At 40.8% G+C, this 24,516-nt stretch overlaps 1 protein-coding gene across 1 annotated transcript in view; it reads right to left on the bottom strand.

The window, feature by feature from the left end:
• COQ2 (coenzyme Q2, polyprenyltransferase) overlaps positions 1–24,516 on the bottom strand; it is a 403,478-nt gene that overhangs the window by 16,457 nt on the left and 362,505 nt on the right. The window contains exon 6 of the mRNA XM_044061117.1: positions 18,764–18,952. Within this exon, the coding sequence (XP_043917052.1) occupies positions 18,764–18,952 (189 nt within the window). The remainder of the gene's footprint in view (positions 1–18,763; positions 18,953–24,516) is intronic.

Below are 24,516 nucleotides of genomic sequence, written 5' to 3'. Positions count from 1 at the left end.
CTGCACATTGAGTCTGAAGATACAGAATTTCATTCAGTTGTTGCACTTGCATGATTTTGAATGACAATAAAGTTTACTTTGACTTTAGAGTCACCATAGGGATCAAACCTTTAAAAAATCTGGTACCTACTGAATGGAATAATCTTCTACCTGACATTAGACATGAAACTTGATTGCCCTCTGTTTGGGGCTACATTAGATGAACATCTATAGACACTTGCTCACCTATTCATGTTGGTCCTTCAGACAGAACTGTTAATAAGCACAGCTCCACTACCCTCTCATATAAGCATTCAACAGGAAATTCCATATTATAACCTGATGCATGCAGCAAGTCTTTATACAAGTACCTACAGCACTTAGAAGTAGGCCTTCAGAATCTTAACAACTTGCTTATCCTGCAGATACGTATGTGCTTATCCAGCTTCTCACTCACTGCATATACTTCTCTAAATACTGTATCTTTCCATTCACCTCAAAATTATATCCTCCTGGTTGTGCTGCCTAACAGTTTAGTCTTCCTACTTCTGTTTTACTCCACCCATGTTTCACAGCCTAGAGGAGAGGTATTAAATTATGCCAAACAGGAACTATCTACTAAAATGCGAAAAAATGTGGTAAGCTGAAACAATGCCAGAGAATGTAGCCATCTGGAAATACACTGCAAATATTTAAACAGCTTTTGAATACATCCTACATAAATTGTAACTGCTAGAATTGCAAGAAACAGGTATTGTTAAATAAAACAATCTCAACTACTGGAAATGTTAGAAACTGTTATCTGCAAACATATGTTAAATATTTCTGTACACAGACTTTTAAATTCTGAATATTTATTGCTAATGTATTCATTCTAGAAATGCTAGTAAATGCTGCTCTTTAAAACACTGTAACTTTTCTGTTGACAAAATAATGTGCACCTCTACAGTGTATTCCAGTATGGATAATAGCTGAGATTGGGCCAACCCATTTACCCAGTGAACTAATTAAATAACCAACTAACATATCCCCTACACTTCCTGCCGTGATCTTTCCCTACTTAGCTGTCAGCTCCTTCACTGTTTCATTTATCTTGTTTTCAAATATGTCATTATATATTTACGTGCCCCTTTCTCTTCTCAGTTCTTTTCATTCCCTCTACATCCACCCCGCTCTCTCTGTAGTACTCCAGTCAGTGTGACCTGTATTGAACATCTGATCACATAACCACCACTGCTCAATCCCTACTCTAACCTTTCTCCTTCACCATTCAAAAGTATTAAATGCTTACCTCGACCTTGTCACCTCACTCCCAAATATGTCACTGATAAAATCCTAGCTCCTACTCACTTTGCTTTTCTTGCGTCTCACAAGCTCTTAACCATTGCCCCATGCCTCATATTTCACAGTTATCCCATCCCCAAAACTCCATATCATATGCACTACTTTATCTCCTGCGCATCCAGAGTGCCTAAGGCATTTCTACTTGTGTCGGTCCTAACTCTCCAGCCCTTCTGTGGCTTATAATTAGGCTTTATTAATCACGATCATGCAACATGACTAACTCTACTTATTAACCCTGTTTCACTTCATGTGAGACCTGTAGTTCCTTAACCCAATTTTAATTTACTTTTACTAGCACACCTCAAATACATCTTTGTCAGTTACATAATCTTAATCATATTAACATTCCCGAAAAAATGCTGAGGTTAGGCTCCAGTGTCCAAATCAAAGTAAAAAAGCAGTCTTCAGTCTTCAATAAAGGTAAAAAAGCAGACTTGAATCGAAGAAAAAGTATAAGAAGTCTTCTTTATTGTCACGCAAGCGCTTTCACATATTGCTTCCTCAGGTGTATACTAACAAAGGGTGGGTTATTGAGTCACATGATTATTGGTTTACCTTTGTTAGTATACACCTGAGGAAGCAATATGTGAAAGCGCTTGTGTGACAATAAAGAAGACTTCTTATACTTTTATTCTTCGATTCAAGTCTGCTTTTTTACCTTTATTGAAGACTGAAGACTGCTTTTTTACTTTGATTTGGACACTGGAGCCTAACCTCAGCATTTTTTCTGGATTTTTGTTTGCCTTTACTGTGTTTGCAGAGGTATTCTGGTTGCTATTGGGCATTTTCTGCATAGTAATATTAACATTCCCGCTCAATGCCATCATATTGCACCATTCCTTACCTAGCCATAAACAGCTCCACTTAACTATCCCACCAGCGTGCCATGTAACTCAATAGTGAACTGTTTCAACCCTGGAATCTTGCCAATCTCTCTTCTCCTATATCTCCTAAAATTCACTCCACATTCACTTGTGCCATTTCTTTTTAGATATACTCATTTCCATGACACTGTTTGAAGCTCTTGAAAACTCCTTTTAACACTCCTTATGCGTTTCCCACAAGTGCAGTTAGCCATAAGCATGCTTAAATAATACCCAAACTTCCTACCCCACAGCCTTAACTAATCTATCCTTAACCAGTTTTTCTAACACTTCCATCATAAAATGATACTGCAACAGTGGTTACCCAAGTCTTATCCACTACTACATTCCTCGACTCCCTCTATATATCAATTGTTTTAAATTTGGATTATCAAATAAGGCCCTTATTCGGCTCTTGTTCAACTCATGAACCTAGTTCAAAATACAGTCTCCCTCTAGGATGCCCGAATCAAATGTTGTCTTGCTATAACACAGAATCAAATATTTTCTCATCAAATAATGTCATCTTCACTTTATCTTCCTCATCTTCTCCAGGAATGAGCAGATCGGCTCCCAATCACTGCCATGGGAATGCATCTCTTAATAAAACATGCCTTGTTCCCATCAGTTCTGTATCTCCTCTTTCACTCTTGCTGCTACAGAGCTTAACCAAGATTCTGCTGTCACATTTATCAAGGATACAAGTCTACACTATCCCACTTGAGTGATACAGTAAACCATGCTTTTCTCATACTTTGGGGTAAACATTTCTCCATTCAACAATGAGGCAGCCCTCAAATGCTAGGGCTCTGCTATGTCAACTAAACAAAACTTTATCAGAAAGCTATCTGCTCCCACATGGCCCAATCCTTCTCTACTTTTTTGATATTTTATTCAAATTCTCCATTTCTTACTTCACGCTCTACTGTCCATACAAGTTTCTCATTACCTTTTTGTTCACTACCTCCAGTGGGTCCTCCCTTTTTCAGCTGTGATCCTTTTCTGTTTTGCTGATACAGCCATTCATAAATCTCTGTTACAATCTCTCTCATTTCACCAGTCTTGAAAACCACTCTCCCCTGACTGCCCCGTACCTCTTCTCTTCTACTTCAACCTCCATCCTAGCACCTTGCATACCTTTTTCTCTCGCATACTAAAATGTATTCCACGTTACCATTTCCAGCTGCAGTGACAGTGGCTCTTTTCTCCAGTCTTCATACTTCAGCTCTTCTGTCTTTTCAGGTAAAGCTCTTTCTTCCTTCTCATTATCTAGCCTCCTGCACAGGTGACTCATTTTCTTATTTCACCTTCTCACTGCTTTTCTTCTACATCGTTCTTCCCCATTTTCTCACACAACTGTATTTCCAAACCATCTTCACTTGAGATCAATGATACCATGTCCTATACTCACTTACCTCTTCATTTTCTGTTTAACTACCCTTTTCACTAAGATTTCCAATCAATCCAGACTTTTCTTTCTCTGACTTTCTTTGCTCCGTTTCTATACTCTACTCCATCAACAGCATCATTTCCTTAGACTGACCTCTGCACATGGGTGTAATAAGACAGACAAAAACAGATATGCTCTTGTCATATCAGTTGATCTACTAGGAGTTCCTTCTTTATGACCTTAAGTCTGGTTACAGTTTTCATCGAGACAGAATTGAAATTTGAGATGTTTTTCATCAAAAACCCATTCTTGGGATGCAAGCACATCTGTCTGATGTACACGATGACATTAAGGTCTGACTGGCATCCTCAGAGCATGACAGTTTGCATCTTAGAATACACTAGTCTACAAATCAACAAACAACAGTGTTGATTTCATTCCACATTACTAAAGCAAGTGATATAAGAATACACACTTGCCAGGCTTAGAGGTAACTCTAAACCAGTAGCCGAATTAGGCAGGAAGGAGCCACACATCCACAGAAGGATAGCGGGAGAGTATTCCTGATCCATCAAAGAATTAACTCTAACTCAGTAATCAATGCAGTAAATAAATATATATCATATCATATATGTAATTATGATGACCCTCCTTAATGGGTCCAAGGTTTGGCAAAATTCTAGAACCATTAGGATAGAAGGAGTCAGATGGTAGCCCCAGGGCATTAAAAATGAAGAACAGACTTTGTAAAAGTGTCTCAACTTCTTGAATCATGAAACAATTGTCTGACACTGAGACATTTCTGAAGTAAGTACTACAGGTAGACGCTACTCTGCCAGAGTGGATTCTGACCCCAGCACTAGCAAAAGATAATGTGGTTGACACGTACCAAATGTTAAGGCCCCCCCCCTCCCTGAAGCAACAGAGACATTTATCCTCCTTAGGCAGAGATGAGCATTTACACTGCCACTGCTTTCCTATGGTGGAAGATCTCCCCATCTTGCACAGCTTCCACTATAGTAAACAGACCTGGGATGCTGAAAGGCTAGATGAGATCTGTCTCCAAAACCACCTTTGCAAGGATATACGAGTTCATCCTAAGGACTATCAATGATTAGATAAGGTTCTCTGCACACAATGGGCTCTAGTTTCAAGATTTGACATGCCTAGGTGATAGTGACCAAGAACAACATCTTGTAAGAAATTAAATTCAGCACTTCTCAACAGTGGACAGGTAAGCCCATCATACTTCTTTTCAGATTTTCACAGAAATTCCAGATTTTTGCTTCATATTTTTGGCCTGTTTTGCATAAAATTGCAGTTTTCTGGCAAAATTACTGGCAAGCCATTAAAGACTGAAAATAGAAAATAATGGCAGACATTTGGGTTTCAGACTTCATACCTTTCAGAAATTCCATGCTAAAACAAAGCCAGTTATTTTATCAACTTTCTAGGTTTGTAAAATAAATATTTAAAAAATTTTCCTATGTTTGGGCCTCTGTTGACCCATTATTTATGGCTTTGTGCAGATTTCTTGCTCTAAGATGTTGAGAGGTATGAAGCCCATCAACATGAAGATCAGGTTCCATTGGGTGTGTGTGTGTGGGGGGGGGGATGAATTACTTAAATGTGGGACAGACAGAAGAACTCCCTTGCTTGACTGGTCTGTGCTGGACTATAATTCTGTCCTTCACAAGTTCATGATAGGCAAAAGCTCTTGACAAATACAAACTGAACATGGAATATCTCAGGCTCAGTTTTTACAGGAGCCAGATGTGGGTCAGAAAGTACAGTTGTGTACACTTACCATAAATGCAGATGTTCGAGTGTATTCACTATTGCAGTCATCACATTTGGGTTATCCCTGCCAGGGTAGCTCTCGGTCGGCCCGAATACCAGAGGCTTAGTATTTCTGCGTCGGTAGCTCTCGCTTCACGACTGATGTCAGGTCGTCAGTAGTATAACGTAAGGCAGCCAACGCCATTACATCAGTTTTTTTTGCCCTAACCTGTCAGAAGCCCCCTAAGTAGGAGCCAGGTTCTGGTGGAACAACCACACCAGTAGAAAGTAAATACCAATATGTCCCTTGTAAAGAAAGAGAGGAAAGGGGGATGGAGGGAGGGAAACCAGGACTGCAACAGTGAATACACTGGAACATCTACATTTATGGTAAGTGTACACAACTGTACTATGTTCTTCGTGCTTCGTGTTTGGGTTGATTCCCAAAGCAGAGGAAATGGGTGGAGGCAGTCAAGGAAACTAAGGGCTGGCTAGGATGCCCTGCCAGACTGCAGAGGCAAACCCTGCCTTGGATTTGGAGAAGAGAGGCAGGTGGTAATGTTTGGTAAACGTGTGAACAGATGTCCAGGTGGCAGCCTCCAGGATGTCCCTGGTGGGGACTCCACTGAGGAAAGCTGCAGAGGTGGAGGCTGCTCGGATAGAGTGAGTCCTGACCCCCTTGGGGGGGGGGGATTTCCATGTTGTTTGTAGCAGAAATGGATGGAGTGCGCTACCCATTTGGAAATGGTTTGGGGATGGCTTTGCCTTCTGCCCCTGTAGTAAAGCTAACCAGCTTTAGGATTTAGTCCTGTCTAGATAAAATCTGAGCTGTCTGTGCACATCTAGAGAGTGCAGGATCCTTTCCCCCTTGTTCTGGGGATTAGGAAAAAAGGTGGGCAAATGAATGGATTGGTTGAGAGCCACACTGGACACCACCTTGGACATGAAGGATGGGTTAGTTCTGAGGGATACCCTGTCAGCATGGAAGATGATAAAGGGTTCCACAGCCATGAGTGCTTGCAGCTCGGAAACTCTTCTGGCTGAAGTGATGGCCAGAAGGAAAGCTGTCTTCCAGGAGATAAATTTTAGCTCTGTAGAAAAAGCTGGTTCGAAAGGGGGCATGGTGAGCTTTTCCAACACAAAGTTAAGGTCCCAAGCTGGGGGTGGTGCTCTTCTGGGTGGCCTCAAGTTACTAGCCCCTCCCCCCTCTTAGGGGCTGTTTAATCAAAGGGTGTGAGAAAAGGGGCTGCTCAGTGGGGAAATGAGCAGAGATAGCAGAGGCATGAAGTTTTATAGAGGAGAAAGAGAGGCCACTGTGTAGTAGGTCAGCGAAGTAATCCAGGATGAGAGGGAGGGAGGGCTGTGCCGTATTGGATCCCTCAGCCTGGATCCAGCTGCAGAACCTTTTCCACTTGTCAGCATAAGACTTTTTAGTGCTAGGGCGTCTATCCTCGCGTATAACATCTAGAACCTGTTTACTGAGGTTGGCAGAATTAGCCAAGCTGCCAAATTGAGTGTCTGCAATTGAGGATGCATGAATTCCCCTTTCCTCTGGGTCAGGAGGTTTGGAATCTGAGGAAGATGCCATGGTGGCAGTAGGGACAGGCTGTGCAGCAAGGGGTACCAGTGCTGGTGAGGCCAGTCTGGAGCTATCAGAATTGTCCTTAGTTTTTCCTCCTTTATTTTGAGCAGTACCCTGGGGATGAGAAGTAGTGGAGGAAAGGCATAGACCGATAGATTGACCCAGGGGAAGGACAGGACATCCACTTTTCAAGCAATGCAGTGATGTTCCCTGGTGCAGAATTTGATGAGTTGATGGCTGGTGTAGGAGGCAAAGAGGTCGACCTTTGGGGTGCCCCATTTCTGAGTTAGTAGGGTGAATGTTCTTCTGTAGAGCTGCCACTCATGTGGGTCCAGAAGGTTTCTGCTTAATTGGTCTGCCAGAGAATTGAGAGAACCTGGTAGGAACTTTTCTAACATGTGCAGTTGCATTGCAGAGGCTGTGTGCCAAAGGGTCATGGCCAGCCTGCATAGAGGGTAGGAGTGACTCCCTCCCTGCTTGTTGATATACCACATCACAGCGGTGTTGTCTGTTTTGATCAGGAGAGCCCCTGGGGAGAGAAGGGGCTTGAAAGCTATCAAGGTGTGCTGGACAGCCATCATCTCTTTTTGAATGATGTGCAGAGGGATTTGCTGCGGGCTCCATTGGCCCTGTATGCACCTGCCATCCAGGTGTGCACCCCAAACATAGTCTGATGCATCTGTGGTGATGGTCTGGGTGGCAGGGGGTGGTAAGAAAGGTAGTCAGTCCCTTGTGGGAGCATGCTGTTGCCCACCAAAGAAATTCTTTTCTGAGGCAAGGAATTATAGGTATAAGAGTCTTCTGGTCTTGAGAGTGTTGACACCAAAGGCGTTTTAGGTACCACTGAAGTTTCCTTGTATGCAGTCTGGCTTATATTATGAGTAGTATGCAAGATGCCATGAACCCCAGAGCCTGCAGGATCTTCATTGCAGATAACTGGGGTTTGGTGGCTAGTTGAGAGAAGTAGGCTGTCAGGAACATTTGTTTTTCTGGTGTAAGGAATGCCATCTGGGATGCTGTGTCCAGGCTTACTCCCAGGAAGATAATCCTTTGGGTGGGCACCTGTTTGGGTTTCCTTTCGTTGATTGTGTACCCTAGGGAGGTTAGTAGAGTCTAAACAAAGGCCAGGTGCCTGAGCAGCTTTTCTTGGCTGTCTGCCTGAATAAAGCAGTCGTCTAAGTATGGGTAAATCTGGATATTCTTTTGTCTGCAAAAGGTAATAGCCGGAGCCAGACATTTTGTGAAAATTCTGGGAGTAGTAGATAAGCCAAAGGGAAGCTCAGAGAACTGAAAGTGTCGAGATCCTGCCCTGAAACCGAGATATTTTCTGCATGACTGCCTGATAGGAATGTGGAGGTAGGCCTCTTTTAGATCTAGGGTGGCTAGCTAAGTGTCCTTGGAGAGCATGGGTAGCAGCTGCTGGAGGGCGAGTATTTTGAATTTTGAGATCACCAGGAAGGTATTTAGAATGGATAGCTCGAGGATGGGGCGCCAGGTGCCATTTTTCTGGACATCAGAAAAAGTCTGGAGTAGAAACCTTGGCCTATCTGTTCTGCAGGAACATAAACTGCCCTCATAGAAAGCAGGGAAAGGGTTTGCTTTTGAGCCTCTGCCCACTGGTTTGGAGGTAGATCTGGGAACCCTTTTGGGGTTGGAAGGGTGTGGAAAGAAAATTTGTATCCTTGAGACACTATGTTGAGAACCCAGTGGTCGTTGGTAATGGTGGCCTGGGTGCTTGTGTGAAATGAGTGTTTTCCTTCTAGGGGTAAGTGAAGGTGGGCAGAGGGAGGAGGTAGGGAGGTGAGTCATTGCGAGTTCTTACCATAAGGGGGTGGCTTAGAATTCCCTGGTTTTGAAATGGAGGTAGTCTACTGCTTAGATCTCTGCATTCCCTGTGGCTGCTGTCTGGAGGGGGTCTGGTTCCCTAGGGCCTAGGCTGGACTGGCTTAGTGGGAGCAGGAAAGGACTAGTGCTTGATGGGACAATGTCTGCTGAACCTGGGTGGCTGGACCTGTATGAAATCCATAACTGTCAGCATAGATTTTGCTTTTTCCTCCATTTTTTTAAGACCTCTTCTGCCTTAGTGGCAAATAAGTTGTCTTTGTGCAAGGGGGCATCCAACAACTTAGATTTGACATGGTTTGGCAGGGGCTGTTCCTTAAGCCATGCATGCCTTCTAATGACAGATCCAGTGACTGCTGCCCTGCAAGAAGCTACTAGGGCATCAAAACCACAGTGCAAGGTGTGTTTAGTTACTTGACTTGCAGAATGCATATCTCTTGTAACTCTTTAGATTCTGCACAAGCAGGAAAGGAAGACATTTTTTGTTTGAGGAGTTCCAGGGTGTGTTGCTGAAATTTTAGCATATGGAACTTACAATTTAGTGCCCTGATAGCAAGAGTAGCTGAGGTGTATACTTTTTTTTAGACCACCTGTCTAGTGCTCGGGAATACCTGTTTGAGGGGGTGGGATTTTTAGCAGAGGTTGCTTTAATCCCTTTAGGCCCTTGACCCTTCAGGGTCAGTAGTAGGATTTTTAATAAGAAATTTGTGTGAGTCAGGGACTCTATAGTACTTGTCTGGTTTTATGGGTGCATGAGGGAGGGTGTCAGGAGTCAAGCTGGATTCCAGTAATACATCCTCCACAACATCCTAGACTGGGGGGATGGCCAAGGGTTTGTGCTGTGGAAGATCTAAGAATTTCCCAGATTCTCTTATTAGACTGAGGGTAGTAGTGACTCTCCCAATGGAAATGCTCTCTTAAGGTATGAAGGGTTTCCCCAAAGGAAAAACCCTCTGGGAGGAGATGCTGAAGGATGGAGTCCTCTGCATCAGAATCCTCTAAGTAGAGAGGGGTTGCATGTCTTCATATTCGGATGCATCATAGGAATCTGACTCTTGTTCAGACAAACCTACAGGGGACAGATCTCTTTTCCTTTTGGAGGGGGTAGCTTGGCTTCCCTGATCAGCATAATGAGGTCTTCCTTCTATGAAACTCAGTCGTTTTCGAAAGAATGGTAGTCGCGAAAGAAGACATTGGTTTGCGTCGAGAATCGGTAGTGAGAAGGACTTCCTTGGAAGCCGGTGCCTGGTCAGTGGCTCCGGACCCATCAAGGTAGAGACGACTGCAGGATCCTTAGTCGAAGAAGAGTTTTGTGGCATCCAAAAGGGTCTCTGTACTAGCCTGCAAATCCAGAGAAGTGGGCATCAGGGGCTTTAAAAACACCTTACTGAGGACCAGAGAACTGACGACTAGCTTAACGAAAGCGTCGTCGGTAGGTTTGGACCTGTGCAGTCTGTCTCTGTCTTTATCTTTACATTTTTTCAGAAGATCTGCTGTTGGATGACTTACCAAAGCCATATTGGAATTTGAGGATTGTAAGCAAAAATATTTAGCTACAATAAGGGCCCGACGACGGATAGTTCTGGTGTTGAATAAAGCACAAAAATGATAATGGGGGACGTTGTGGTCTGGGCCTAAACAAGTGATGCAGTAAGAATGAAAGTCTCGGTGTGGTATTTGCTATCCACAGGCGAGACAATTAACCTTTTCTGACAACGGTTAGTGCAAGAAAAAAAGGATCCCCAACGGGATACTTAGCTTTAGAAGTCTTCAACTTCAATTCGGTAGATGAAACTTAGGTAGCGGCCGACCAGCACTCGTGCAAACTGCTTCTGCTTCAGGCTCCATGGCAAGAAAGAGTGACGTAATGGCTGCCTTACTTTATACTACTGATGGCCAGATGTCAGTCCTGAAGTGACAGCAACCAACGCAGAAATACTAAACCTCTGGTATTCAGACCGGCAGAGGGCTACTCTGGCAGGGATAACCCAAATGAGATGACTGCAACAGTGAAACACGAAGAACATCTGTATGCAAACTGTCTGGTCAGATTGGTACAGGGTACTACTCCACCCAAACTGAGAATGACGTCCATTTGACAGCACAGAATTTCCAAATGGAAGGTTTCCTAGTAGCCTTAACAACCCCCAACATACTCACTCTGATGAAAGAAGAATACCTAGAAACCAAGTTCTAAAGTTGAGCAGGTTACTTCCTCAGCCATGAAAAAGGGATAAGCTTGGTGGGTAAGGGTGGGTTTGCTTTACAGCTAGGACTCTTAGGACCTCAAACCATACCTGTTTTAGTCACCAAGAAGAGACAAAGACGAGTCCATCTCTTTTCCTGATTTTTGGGATAAGAAATGAAAAAAAAGCAGTAACTATGGGAAAGGGGGTCTCCAATGTCAAGGCAGAGAAAACCTATCTACTGTTGTGTTCCCTCGACCTGATGTCTTGAGCAGAAAGAAGGGAAGGACTGCATTCTCCTGAGTGCCAAACAGGTCACTCTCTGGACTGTCTCACTTCGGAATAACCTGGTGAGATACAGCTTCTGCATTCTGAGCTGCAGGAGAGAACTGACTATCTGACTAAGAGTATTCACCAGCTCATTCACTTTGTCTGTGATATGAGCAGCACAGGAAAGAATGCATCAGTCTATGGCCCAATGCCAGATGAGCATTGGTTCCCCTGATACAGGATATAACCTTGTGTCTGATTGCCTGCTTAGGTACCAAATGATAGACTGGTTGCCTGTTCAGATAAGAAGTTTGATGTAGCCCTTTCTGAAAGGTTTTTTTTTTTGGAAACAAGCAGTGCCTTAAGCTCCATCTTGTGCTCTACAGATGGGGAGCCAAATTCCCTGCACCATGTGGAAGCCTAACATCCTGAGAAAGCATTTGCCATCAAGATTTGAGATGGATTTGTCTTTAGGAATGGAAGGCCCACTGCAGGTTATTTGGGACAGTTCACTGCAACAGGGTCCAGCACTAATGGTAAGACACTAACAGGTCTTGGAGCACAAGAGCCACTGGCACCTCAAATTTCAATGCAACACTGACATCATCTGGTATAAAAAGGGCATGCTGAAGACTGTGGCCAACATCTGGTTCAGCAGCTGAAGTAGAGCCTGGACTGTTTGAATTGCCATTACTGCTGACCTTGATGCAATAATCTCCAGGTCCCTTTACAAGTGCAGGAATGACTGGTAATAGAAAGTGCTGAATTTTAGCTTTTGAATGATGTCCACTGGCCCAAGATCAGGGAAGACAGTTTTACAATATATGGAATCATAAAAGACTGCATCTAAAAAGATCACACCAGAGATACCTCTGGAATGTCCCTGGAAGGAGCAATCAGTAGCCAGTACCTAGGCATGAAAAGGGGAGGCAAATCCTCTGCTGCAAGGGTTTGGCCAAAATGACCAACACTGTAAAGAAGTCTACCAATACTCAAATGGCAACCTTTGCAGTAAAGGTGCTGCCCACCCAGACCGATTAGATGAGTCTTCTCTAAGGACCCCTCCAAGATGCTGATATGCCAATAGGTGCTCATCATACCTAGCAATACCACTAAGAAGCCTTGTGGGAGTAAGAACAGAATCTATTTAATGGTTACCACATGCAGCTGCATGTACTGGGTAGGCTGCTTGAAGATGTCAAGGTTCAGTATGGGACACAGGTCACTAATTCCTTTCTACATCAGGTAGAGCTAGAAAAGGACCCCAACCCTCCTCATGCACCAGTTTTATAGTCCCTTTGAGAAGCAGAGCCTGACTGTATCAAGAGTTCCAATGACACTGACAGGTCTGCCAATAGAACTCTTAACAGGGGAGGATCCATGACGTCTTGAACACGTCCAAAGGTGACTATATCTAGAATCTACTGCTTTCTCTGAAGAGCCCCCATCCTGCTCAACAGGCAGCCCTGTCTGTAATCAGGACTGGTGTGGACGTACTCTGTTGTTGACAATCTGTCTGACTTCATCAGGATGACTTCCACATCTAGATGACAAAAGAACAGAGGCAGCATGCAAGGCTCTTTGAAACCCTTTACAGATGTAAAGGCCTGCTTTTTCCTCAACATGTCATCATTCAAGTTCTAGAAAAATTAGTTTGGACGGGTCAGGATGTTATTTTTAAACTCTTCCTAAGGAAAGGCAATTTCAGCCACTCTGTCCTGGGCAGATAAACCCAAGCTTGTGGGGCTAGTCAAAGTGTATGCCCATAAAAGCAGAACAGGATGTATAGCATCCCCCAGAAGAAGCCAATGACAAAAGTATAGTAATTTCTTTCTCTATTTTACTTCCATACAAAGGAAAGTATGCTATGAAATATTGTTACAGCACTAAAATTCCCACAACACATTTGTAATGTATACATAAGTGTAGTGGCTATAACAATTTTTATTACCTTGCAGTTTTACAACTCTAATTCCTAAACAACCTGTCATTCTCCAAACTGATACTAAAGTTTCCCCCCGCAGTCCATCTCTATTCTTTCTCCTTTCATTGCTCAGAAATTCTCAACACACCTCCATCCCTCTCTAGTCAGCAAACTGAAACCATTATCCATGCCCTTACTGCTAATCTCAACTCCTGAAGTTATCATTATCACCATCTTGCTATTCTCCGACTTCTCACTGAGCCAATGATCCGCACTTTCCACAGTTTCCAGTTACTCTAGTGACTCCCCTTCATGCAAATATCTCCCAATATTCTGTTCTTCCTCATTTAAGTTTCTCTGTTTTTGTGTCCTGAACTTTATTTTTTGCAGTATCACACCTCTGTCATGTCCTTCCTAACACTTCTCAGAATTTTACGACCGTTGGGTATGACAACGTCCCTCTTGCTCACATTTCAAGTCATGGTATTCAAATGTTATTCCCTGTTTCAAAGCCCTTCAGTTCCTCCTTTACCATAATTGCTATTTTTTATCCAGTGCTCTTTTCATCTACTTCAGCCACCCCACTGACTTGCTCTTGAATGGTCTCAGAATATGTCTGTTGCTTCCTTAGTCATGGAACTAAGTCTGGATTTACTCAGGCTTAAATGACAGACTCCTGGTGGACCTCTACACATGGTGTTTACATTTCAACTTCTCTCCTGTCCAGTCTCTGTAAGCCCCTCCTCCTCCTCTTCCACAATTGCATTTTATCCCTCTTCCCATATTAATGTTCCCCTTTCCATTATTCTTCTACAACACCTTATCTATACATCTGTAAGTCCTGCCACAATCAGTCTGAAGTTTGTCTCTCCGGTAATGCTGTCATTATAAAAAGTACTGAACGTTTCTACTGAACACAGTGCCTGAAATCTGGAAATTGTCCTGGCAACAGTAGTACCCATCAGAATCAATTTCTTGCAGTAGAGCCATTTATTTATCTATTTTAGAAGCGACCTGGAAGCACCATCTGGTTAAATGACTTGCACAGAAACACAAGGTTTGCAAGTGGAAGCTGAAGGAATCAAACTATTTACTAAAGGAAGAAGCTCATTAGTAGCATTTAAATCACAGCAAAGATTCTTTGATGACAAAATTCAAATCTTAGAGGGAAACAGGATCACTATTATAAAGCTTAAATTGAAACACCCCTCTCAAATGTAGTGTGCTAAATTCCACCTTGGCAAAAGGAGGTTATCCCAACAAAAGTGAAAAACAGTCCAAAAGCATAAACGTAAACTGCAGAGAATTTTAAAATATTTTGTTAAACAAATACTTCAGACAATTCAAGAACTAAGGAAAGGTGGATAAGGTTAACTATGCCAAACAGCAAACCTCTTCAATTTGTCAGAATAGGTTGTTTTCTGATAGATTTTGTGGTTGATTCCAGAACCTACATTAAATCAGCAGAACTGTTTATAATGTGAGGCACTACAGGAATTGTGAGCACCATTCGTGAAGATAAAAGGATTTAGGATGGGACAAAATATGCTCTTTACCAGACAGCATCATCAGAAAAGGAAATGGTAGACAAGAAGTCACTAGCTGAATTAAGAGGAAAGAGAAGTTTCGAATACTGACAGCAACACTGGATATGTGAGACGATGCTCTAGCTGGGAAGACAGGTATGACTATGATAGGATTAGCCTGCCCAGCAAAATTTTCCAAGCTCATAAAATCAGTCCTAGTGCTGCCCTTGACACATTGATAAAGCCACTGCCTTCCAGAGCTCTCTGTCTCTTTCGTGCTCTTGTGAACAGTAGCACCAACATCAACATTAGTATAAACTAAATGAAATCAAAAATGTCAAAGCTCAGAAGAGGAATATGGGCAGAATACATACTGTAGGCAAATAGTTTTTTCTTCACCAATCCAATACGGTCAGTATACATCACTTCCACAGATGGTACACGCTAGCTACAGAAGAGATAAGTCAGAGACCTCAGGTCAATCCTCTTAGGTGGGAGTTATTAGAATATAAAATACTTATATTATGCATTACCACTGCACTAGAGAAAATGTTGATTAGGAGGTCATGTCCAGTGTATAATGCTTCACCAAGGTCCAGAATGAGATCCATGCAGACATCATTCAGAGATTCATTGTGGAAAAATCTATGAAAGTGGCAACTGCATCTGTAGAATGACAGATGAGAAAGATCAAGCAATGATTCTCCAAATGTATCCCCTTAAAAAACGCGAAGCAACTTGAAATCCAATTAGAAAGGCACTATTTAGTCACTGTCTGGCCTTCTCTACTTCTGACAAATGTCACAGACAACTAATCATCTTTCTTAAACACAGTCTCTCTCCACATAGTACCTAAGCTGGTTATATGAAGGAGATGTTATGCTGGATTCATATGCTGGGAGATGAAGTGGATGGACATGATTAGACTCTGCAGTGACCTTTGGCAAGACAGAGTGACTGGAACACAAAATACAGATGCAGAAACCAGCAAGGCCTGGAAATCTGAAACACAGCTAGGGAAAGTAAATGATACCAGACAAGGGAGTCTTCCATGGCAAAACATTTACTTCCAAAAAAAGAATCATTCTTAAAGGAAAGTAAGCACAGCCTCTCAAGCATATGATGATTGCTTCAGGAAGGACAGAGATCTCTAAGGAGAGGTCTACACAGTAATGTTTCATTCAGGAAGAGTTTGTAGACATTTAGAAAAGCCAAAGGAGCATGGAATCTAGAAATATCTGCCAAAAGCTATCTAATAAATGAATAGCTAAGACTTGTGTCTAACTGTCCAACAGACAGAGTAGAGTCAGTGAGGGAGGAGAGGTAAATGGTTCTGCATTTCTGGAAGACACTCAAATGGAAAAAATGTTGCTACTTTAATCACATACATTTGCTATGAAGACAGTTCCAGATAAGCTCTAGCTACCTTATACAGCCTAAGTGAGACACTAGCAGAATAGCAGCAATTAAGCTGTCAATATCAGGGCATGAAGTTGAAATCTTGATGCCTGAATGAATAAACTAGATGCTATTTGTGGAAGGTAAGGCATAAAAAGATACACAAGGCATAAAAAAGGATCCTGCACTTCAGCTTTGCCCTGTAAGTGAATATCCTGACATTCATGTTAGGAATACAGAGTATCCTGGGGTAATGATCAGAAAGATCCTATCATTATATTTATAGTTAATACAGCTTTACCTGATCCCATGTACTACAAGAGTTAGAGAAAAAAATGCAGTAGTGGTGTTTTACAGCTTAAAAAATTGAAAACACTAACTGCTGTCAGACAGAAACTAGTCAACAAAGAAAAGCATGGGAAAGCCAGTAAGCACTTCACTTGGAAAAGTCTGAATGAAGCATTTAACAGTAAATGCAGCTGTGGCCGCTGAGAACTGTTGATGTTCTACAGGAGGATTCGTGCTTAATGGTACTTAGGGAGTACTAAACAAGCCTTTGTTTTCACTTATTCTGGAGGGTAGCTGTAGTGTTCTACTCACTATAAGTTAGTAACTGTAGTGCTTCATGCATTGTAAGTTAGTTTAAAATGGCAGGCCCAATAATAATTGTTTATATCTGGTAAACTAATGAACATAAAGTGCTAGATTTAATTCCTGGTGAGAGACATAAGAAGTTACAGTAACTGCGGCCTGTAGTCTCCGCGGGGATGTAGATTTCATGTTTGTAGTGATGTTACAAGGAAAAGTAGAGAGAAACAACAGGTAAAAGAAACACAACAACAGTCAAGTACAGATAAGATACATTATACGCATAGATATTGAAAAAGATTGTAAGGCATGATTCTGGTAACTGATAGTTTAGAATGCTAAGAGACTGAGAACAGAATATACATCAAAACATGCTATAGGGAAAAAAAATCTGTGTTGAGCTGAACGCCAACAGACATGTATCCCACATGCCCAAAGCCAGAAGACACATCATAATACAAATTGAACATTCTGAATCCTTCTGACACTATGATTTTATAACTTAGACAACATTACTGTATTGTTTTTATATATGCAGCAGAAACAATATACTGTAGTGTATACAATATATACAGACTTACTTCAGAGGGGATATCCTGTCCAGTCTTTCACTGCTTTACTGTTTCTACGCTAAGTAGGAAAATGCTGAAATCAGATGTAGATCTAATTAGCCAGTGTCTCATATTAGATCATTTCAGCAACTCCATGTTGATTAGCCATGTCATTAATGAAAATCATGAAGAGAAGTAGTCTTAATACTAAGTCTTGGGGGGTTACCAAGAGGATTTGAAATGGCAACCTTCTAACAGACTACTGAGCATGTTCTTCCTCACAGATGATGCTGTGATTTATCTTATAGCGCACCTTCTGCTCTATGAGTAATACAATGGTTCATCTGACAAAGCACCTCGCAACAGGTATGTAGTACTGAGACTTACCTTCATACCAACAGGTGACACTGAAGATACTGATGGCATGGCACAGTTTTATCCTGAAATGCACTATTGGGACCTACAGGCACATAGTGCTACTGACTGCCCTGCAAGGCACCTCCCGACATACAGGCAGCAGTGATACGTTTCCCCTAGTGCTGTATGCACTGACATACATGTAATGCTGCATTACAGCTTGCAGTGCACTTTTTTGCTATAAATGTGATAAAAGCTATTTACTGGGTTTCTGTGCTGTGGTCAACAATTACTGATGTTTGGTGTCTGGTAAGGTATACTGCTCTAGTCTTTGATTGGTCTAAGTGGCTTTCTGCATGTTTCAAGGTACATCAGAAATGCACATTCACATAGCTTTTAGCTGTTCTTGATTTCGCAGAATGTCCCTGATTTTTGCCCTTTCCCTAATAAAAGTTTGGCTTTTCAGGTAAATCACAGAAGATTACAATAAGTCAATAATGCCAAACATTAAGAGTTTCCCACTTTTTTTTTTCAATAAATGTCTTCCCCTCTATTTTAAGACATTGTCCAGAATTCCTGACCACAGGTGATGACAGATATAAGTCACTTACTGCTATATGAATAACAAGATAACATTAGTCTTTTAATCATCAGTGTCTTGCAAATACCCACTCTCAGGCTGCACAGTGTTTCTCAAAGAGGGCTAGGCCAGTAAGTAAATCTGTCAGTAAGGGGTACATCTGATAGTAGCCATGCAGTCAGCCAGGTTCTGTCTGAAGGATGATAATTTATCACACTGCTTAATCTGCAGGGGCAGCTTATTCCAGAGAAGAGGGAGGGCTGTGTAATGAATCTATTTCTCCACTGCATTCTATTTATTTGCTAGTAAAGAGGGGTTCTGGGTTTGCTAAGCTATTACATTTACAGACATATAGGAGATCAAGGACGACAGGATCTCTAGTGGCACAGTAGGTTAACATACAGACTTGCCTCTCAAAAGTCTATAAAATACTAAGTAAAGAAATAGAGCTTCTAGCCTATCTTGGAAGCTCAGTGTCTTTACGCTTGAAACATTCTTTATTAGGGACCTCTGGGACTTCCCTAGTCATTTGATATGCTCTAGAAATGAAAAGACCAGGTAATAATAAGCACATTATGAAAAAATATGAAGTTGCATTACAAACCTGATATGCTAGGTGGGCTCCAACAACAGCAAGGCTAACATAATATGGGAGAGTCTGTCCACAGTTTACTCCTGTCAATGCCAAACCAGCTAGCATTGCAGCACTAAATCCGATTAGCCACAGTTTTGTCTGTTCATTAAATCTCAGTGCTGTTGATTTGACTCCAATCAGGACATCATCGACTTTATCCTAGAATGGAAACAATACTTTGGTGAAATCTGCTAAAAATAAGTGGATGTTGCTTCTTACATGACTGAAAGAAAACATCAGTTACAATTAACATTTAGGGGGAAAAACAAAATAGCTACGTTTAAGCAATTATAAAAATGCTAGAGTGTTTGATTAGTGGAAGAATGCACTTGCAAGATATACTACTGTTGCTGCTGTCATATCTCTGCAGCAATCCAATCTACCTGAGTTAATGTGGCACATTAACATCCTTTTTTCTGAGTACAGATCAATGAGATACAGTCTGATTATGAGCATCCATACTATGTGACATAGTTATGACTGTATTTTGAAAGACAAGGAACATCTATTAATAGACATGCTTTTCATAAAATCAGCAGTACGTGCTCCCTTACAAGCTGTTTCCTCAAAAACATGTTCTCCCACAGTATCAGCAAAGAAGTTGGCAGATGAATGGACATGGCTTTTTATAAAATCAGCAGTATGTGCTTTTTCATAAGCTGTTTCCTTAAAACATGTTTGTCACAATATTAGAAAAAGCTTGATTAATTCCTCACAGATGATGAATGGATATAGTTGACAGAAAAAAACTATTTGTATGTGCCTTCCCATAACATATTTCCTTAAAAAACAAGTCTGGAAAGTAAAGCATCAGCAGAACAGATGTTTTCATACAAAGCCCCAAAAAAGATACCAAGAAGAAAAACAGGATCCAAAGTGCGTGAGAAGAATAGTATAAATAGACTGTAAAAATCAAGCTAATGTTGGAGGTATTTTGTAGGACCACACTTGTTCTGAGGTACTGTGTAAGAGTATAAACATTTATACTGCTTGTGAAGTAAAACCTTAACATCTATGCTACAAGATGTCACAGTAGCATGTGTCATTTGTTATAAGAATAAGTTATTTATTAGTAACTGTGCTTACAGGTAAAATAGTACTGTGCTGCAAAGTATATTTCTTTATCAGTGTGCAACTGCAAGGCTCAGTGCCTTAAACAGACTGCAGATGGAGTCATGCAAACCTCTGTGCAATAACCAGACTCTGATTCAGCAGTAAACAGCCAGCAAGACTTTGTGTCTTAAGAAGACTTTGGTTTCAGTACAGTAAGTACAGCACTGCAGCACCTTCATAATTAATTTTTCAGTTTTGAACTCTGATGTTACTTGTGAATATATATTTAGTATTGTCTTGTTCTTTTATTATTTATTATTAAATATATTTAAAACTTTCATCGTGGCTGATCTGTGTAGAGATATTTACGTTTTGAGAGTACTTGCATGTTTATTTGGTGACACTGTGTGGGCCACTCTTAACAATACTGCTCTTAGTCAAACTACCATTTGTATTAACATTACATAGTAAGATTGAACACCCCTCATTAACAGCCTTAAAGTAGCTGATAAGAAGTTGGCTGGTGGCAGTGGTAACTACTTTATAGTCTGGGCAAAAGGGGGCATAACTAGTAAACTTGCACCAACCTCTCCAAGGTGTATGGCATGTGTAAATCAAACCTCAAAGTGTGTATGTGTCAGCTAATTGGAAAGAGACACAAAGCACTGGTTGGACAGAGAGGGTGCTGGTAGGCCTTGGCTTGGTCACTCAGCTGAGATCTCAACTCTATAGCTGTGCCAGTGGGGAGTCTTATTGGGGATCTGGAGAAAGAGGAAGAAACCAGCCCCAGACTGACTGTGGTCTCTGTGCGCTCTTACGGGAAACTGCACTTGATGCAGAGAGCTGCATCTTGAAATAATGTGTGTGTACTTGTTATCCTCCCAGTGTACGTCCCCCTCTGGAGCTAGTGGTGAGGATTGAGGCTCATTTATTAGTGGTCCAGTGGAGGGTCGTCACATCATTATATACATCATATACTATTCCAGGTACTGAACTAATATTTACTTTTGTAAGTACATTATCTAACTATTCTGAAATAATTTACCTTCCCAAAACAGTAAAAGCTTCTTTTATAAACCTTTTAAAAACCCAATTTACCATTCTTCATATCCCTATATATATATATATATATATATATATATATATATATATATATAAATAAATAGAATGACAGTAGTGTAAGCCATAGGCATCTTGCACAGCTTCTAACACTTTATTTTCAATTTCAGTTTTACTTTGGGGGGGGGGGCACATTTTAAACATTGCTTGTATAGTTTTGGAAAGTTGCTAGAATAAAATGTTGTGTTAACACCATGCATTTCACTGTCTTGAACCCAGGGCCCTGTGCATTACAGTCAGAGCAACATACCACTATGCCAAATCAGCAGTTTTTAGAAAGACAGGAAGACTGAAACTTAAATGGCCATCATTTAATTAATTCAGTTCTCACTTCTCACCATAGCTCTCAACCTCTTAGCACAAAAAAACCTGGACAAAGCCAATAATGGGGGAATACAGAATTAAGTTCTCACTTAACTCTCAACGTCTTAGCACAAAAAACCTGGACAAAGCCAATAATGGGGGTATACATCCCCAACATAGGGACAAATTTCAAATACTGATCTTATAAACTTAGAAAATTGCTAGAATAAAAGGTTTTGTGTTACTATTTATTTTCTGAAGAATGTGAAGTCTGAAATTTAAATGTTTGTCATTTAGTGAATTCAATCCTTCAGTGATTTGTCATTGCACTGCCACAAAAATCCTGAAAAATCACAGATGTAATGAGTAATAGAACAAAGATATGAGACATAAATTCAAAAGTGGTGGTGGCTAGGGACTTTAGGCTCTTTTTACCTTGTACCCAAGGCACAGAGTTTAAGCCTGAGTACCTCTAGCCACCAGGTGTACTGAGTTGGGGGGAATTTTCACTCACACACACAGTCTGTACTCAAACATCCTGTCTGCTAACAGCTTATGGCATGGGTGAAAGAAGTCTCAGTCTAACCAACCTAGCAAGTTAAACCTATTAAATAATTACATAAGTAAGAACAACAAATACATAGAATAAAAAATAGCTAACCATATAAAAATAATTATAATTTTTAATTATTTGACAGACATGACATCGGTTGGTATGCATGGACAAAACAAGTGATGCTGCACAGATGACATGAGGTACACTTTTGCACCATGTATTGACTCATAGTAAAGGGCATCAGCAGTAGTGCAAGACCTCATAAATTGGAAATTTGCACTACTGGAGCAGTGGTCATTTGAGCTCCCTACCAATCAAGCTCACAAATAGCGCAGTAAAAATACTGCAGAATGCGTAACTCATCACTAATAATATGCTGAAAGCGCGTATCCTGTACTTAAAACAATGGTGTTAGTGACGAGTTAAGAGTTCTGTAGTGTTTTTACTGGTTTGTGTTACTGGTGGTCTCATAAATAATGTATGTACCTACCAGGAGGAACACACACACACGCACACGCCATTTCCCCATTTCACAGAAAGCAAGTTCGTAAGTATACCCAACAAATACAGCAGAAAGTAGTTAGTAATTGAAAGCAGTCCTTTCCCCATTTCACAGAAAGCAAGTTCGTAAGTATACTGAGCAAATACAGGAGTGAGAAAATGCCTTGTAAATAGACTTCATTCTATTAAAGACAGCTTCTGCACCAGCCACCGGGTGTAAGATCCAACATTAATAACCCACTGCTGGCAAAAAGTCCACTAAATAATGACACAAGCCCTTGGGGCAGACTTACTGCATGCAAGACTGTATATAACATTTTAAAAAGGTTCACACTAGACACGCACAACTTTTATAATAGCCAGTATGCATGAATAACTGTGCACTTCTTACCTTATAAATCACAGACTACGTTTAAAGAAACAGAACTTACCATGTTAAAGTGAGGAGTTAAATATGCCTTTAAGAAGCATATAGCTGCTGTCATGCTGTGCTTGCGGCTGCTAATGTTTAAGCATTGAAAATGATGGGATGAGAAACAGAATGACAGAGAAAGGCATTAATCAATAATCAGTAATAATGAAATGCAAGGGTGCGTCTGACCTTGCTAGAGATGGTGCTTGTATTTTACAGACTGGGCAGTCTTATGACAAATTTTGTGATTTTAAACAAAAATGAATCACAGTGAGATTCAACACATTCAACCCATTCGCACTTTACAAAAATCACTTGACTATATATACGCTTATGAAATTATGTGGAATATATTAAAGCCTACGCTTGTGTAACTGCGTAACACAATACCAAGTCATTGCCATTTTTTCCATTTACTGGGAACCTGAAATGCAAGACTGTGTGATATGCTGATCAAAATTCAAAGTTGCCATTGTTCTGATAGGAACATGTGTAAAACTGTAATTAAATGCATGTCCTAGTTCCATTTCTAATCTACATTTTGTTTCGGTCCTAATTCTTTTAAAAATGGTTCATTGTCTTTACTATGCTGTGAGGCTCAGTTAAACTTAATCTTGTGTTATTTGAGCCCACAACAATTGATGACACTGCGCTGGCCTGCAGGTTTCGAGCTGCTGAGCCCAGAAAACTGATAGGTTTCCATTATCAGGTCTGGCTGGGTCACTAGTCTGTCAATAAGCTGTTATAGTTGCTGTACAAGGGTGAGCCTGGCCAGTCAATTGGTGAGGACAAGAGGAAATCACACTGCTGACAGTCACCAAGAACAAGCCAGAACACAGATTTTCACTTCTCTTTGTAGTCCAAAGCGAGTCTTTGAATAAGGCCGATGGCAAAGAATGGAGAAGATTCATGGGGCCCTTACTGACCGCGCTGTGCCAAATAGGAGTATGCTGCTAGTAGCAATGTAATACACACGTCTGCCTCACTGACTGTGAGCTCTGTTAATTATTTTGGTGGTTAACTTCCCATACAAACCACCAGGCACATGATGCTCTGTAGGAGCTCCATTGCTATTGTAATCAGATAAAAACATTCAGTGCGACTTTATCCACTAGATAAACATAGCACATTAATAAATTATTTTAAATAAAAAATGGACATGTAGTTTTAACCTTTTATGACAACCAAATGTTGATTCACTGTCTAATACAGTTAGTTTCCCTTCCAAAACATGGTTAAAGTAGAGATTTGTTCATGTGCTGTACATGCCTTTTTGTTCTTGGAGGTTTACTTGTAACTTTTGACTAAGTGAAATAGAAAATTAAAGAGGATAATACTCAGGTTACCACTTGAGTTTGCTGCTTGAATATAAACTCAAGTTCATTTTAATCATGATTTTGTATGTGTACAATGTGCTGTATTTATTATAATACCATTTATTAATACTTCAGTCTTTTACTGCTATCAGCTAAAACTTCCCCCACAGGCGCATTAGAGATTTAAAAAATATATTTTAAAATAGCCATTCATTTAACGTATGAAATACACGTTTCAGCAAAGAAAAGGAAAGGAACAAACAGTGTTTCTAGACAAGAGACTAGAGCACTTTTTAATTGCCGCAATGATTAGACTTCCTAACCTCATGACTTCAAGGTTAAGGCAACTTAAACCTATTATAGCATTAATTAAAGACTTTTCTTTCTAAATAAAATGCATAACAGCATTGTGGCTCTTTTTAACTTCACCAAATGTGAGCATGGTGGCTGAAGGGAATTCAGG

Source organism: Protopterus annectens, chromosome 2.part0 (assembly GCF_019279795.1).
Source record: "Protopterus annectens isolate FY-2018-M chromosome 2.part0, PAN1.0, whole genome shotgun sequence".
In the NCBI taxonomy this organism is placed as follows: Eukaryota; Metazoa; Chordata; order Ceratodontiformes; family Protopteridae; genus Protopterus; species Protopterus annectens.
This window is presented reverse-complemented; position numbering and strand designations above follow the sequence as displayed.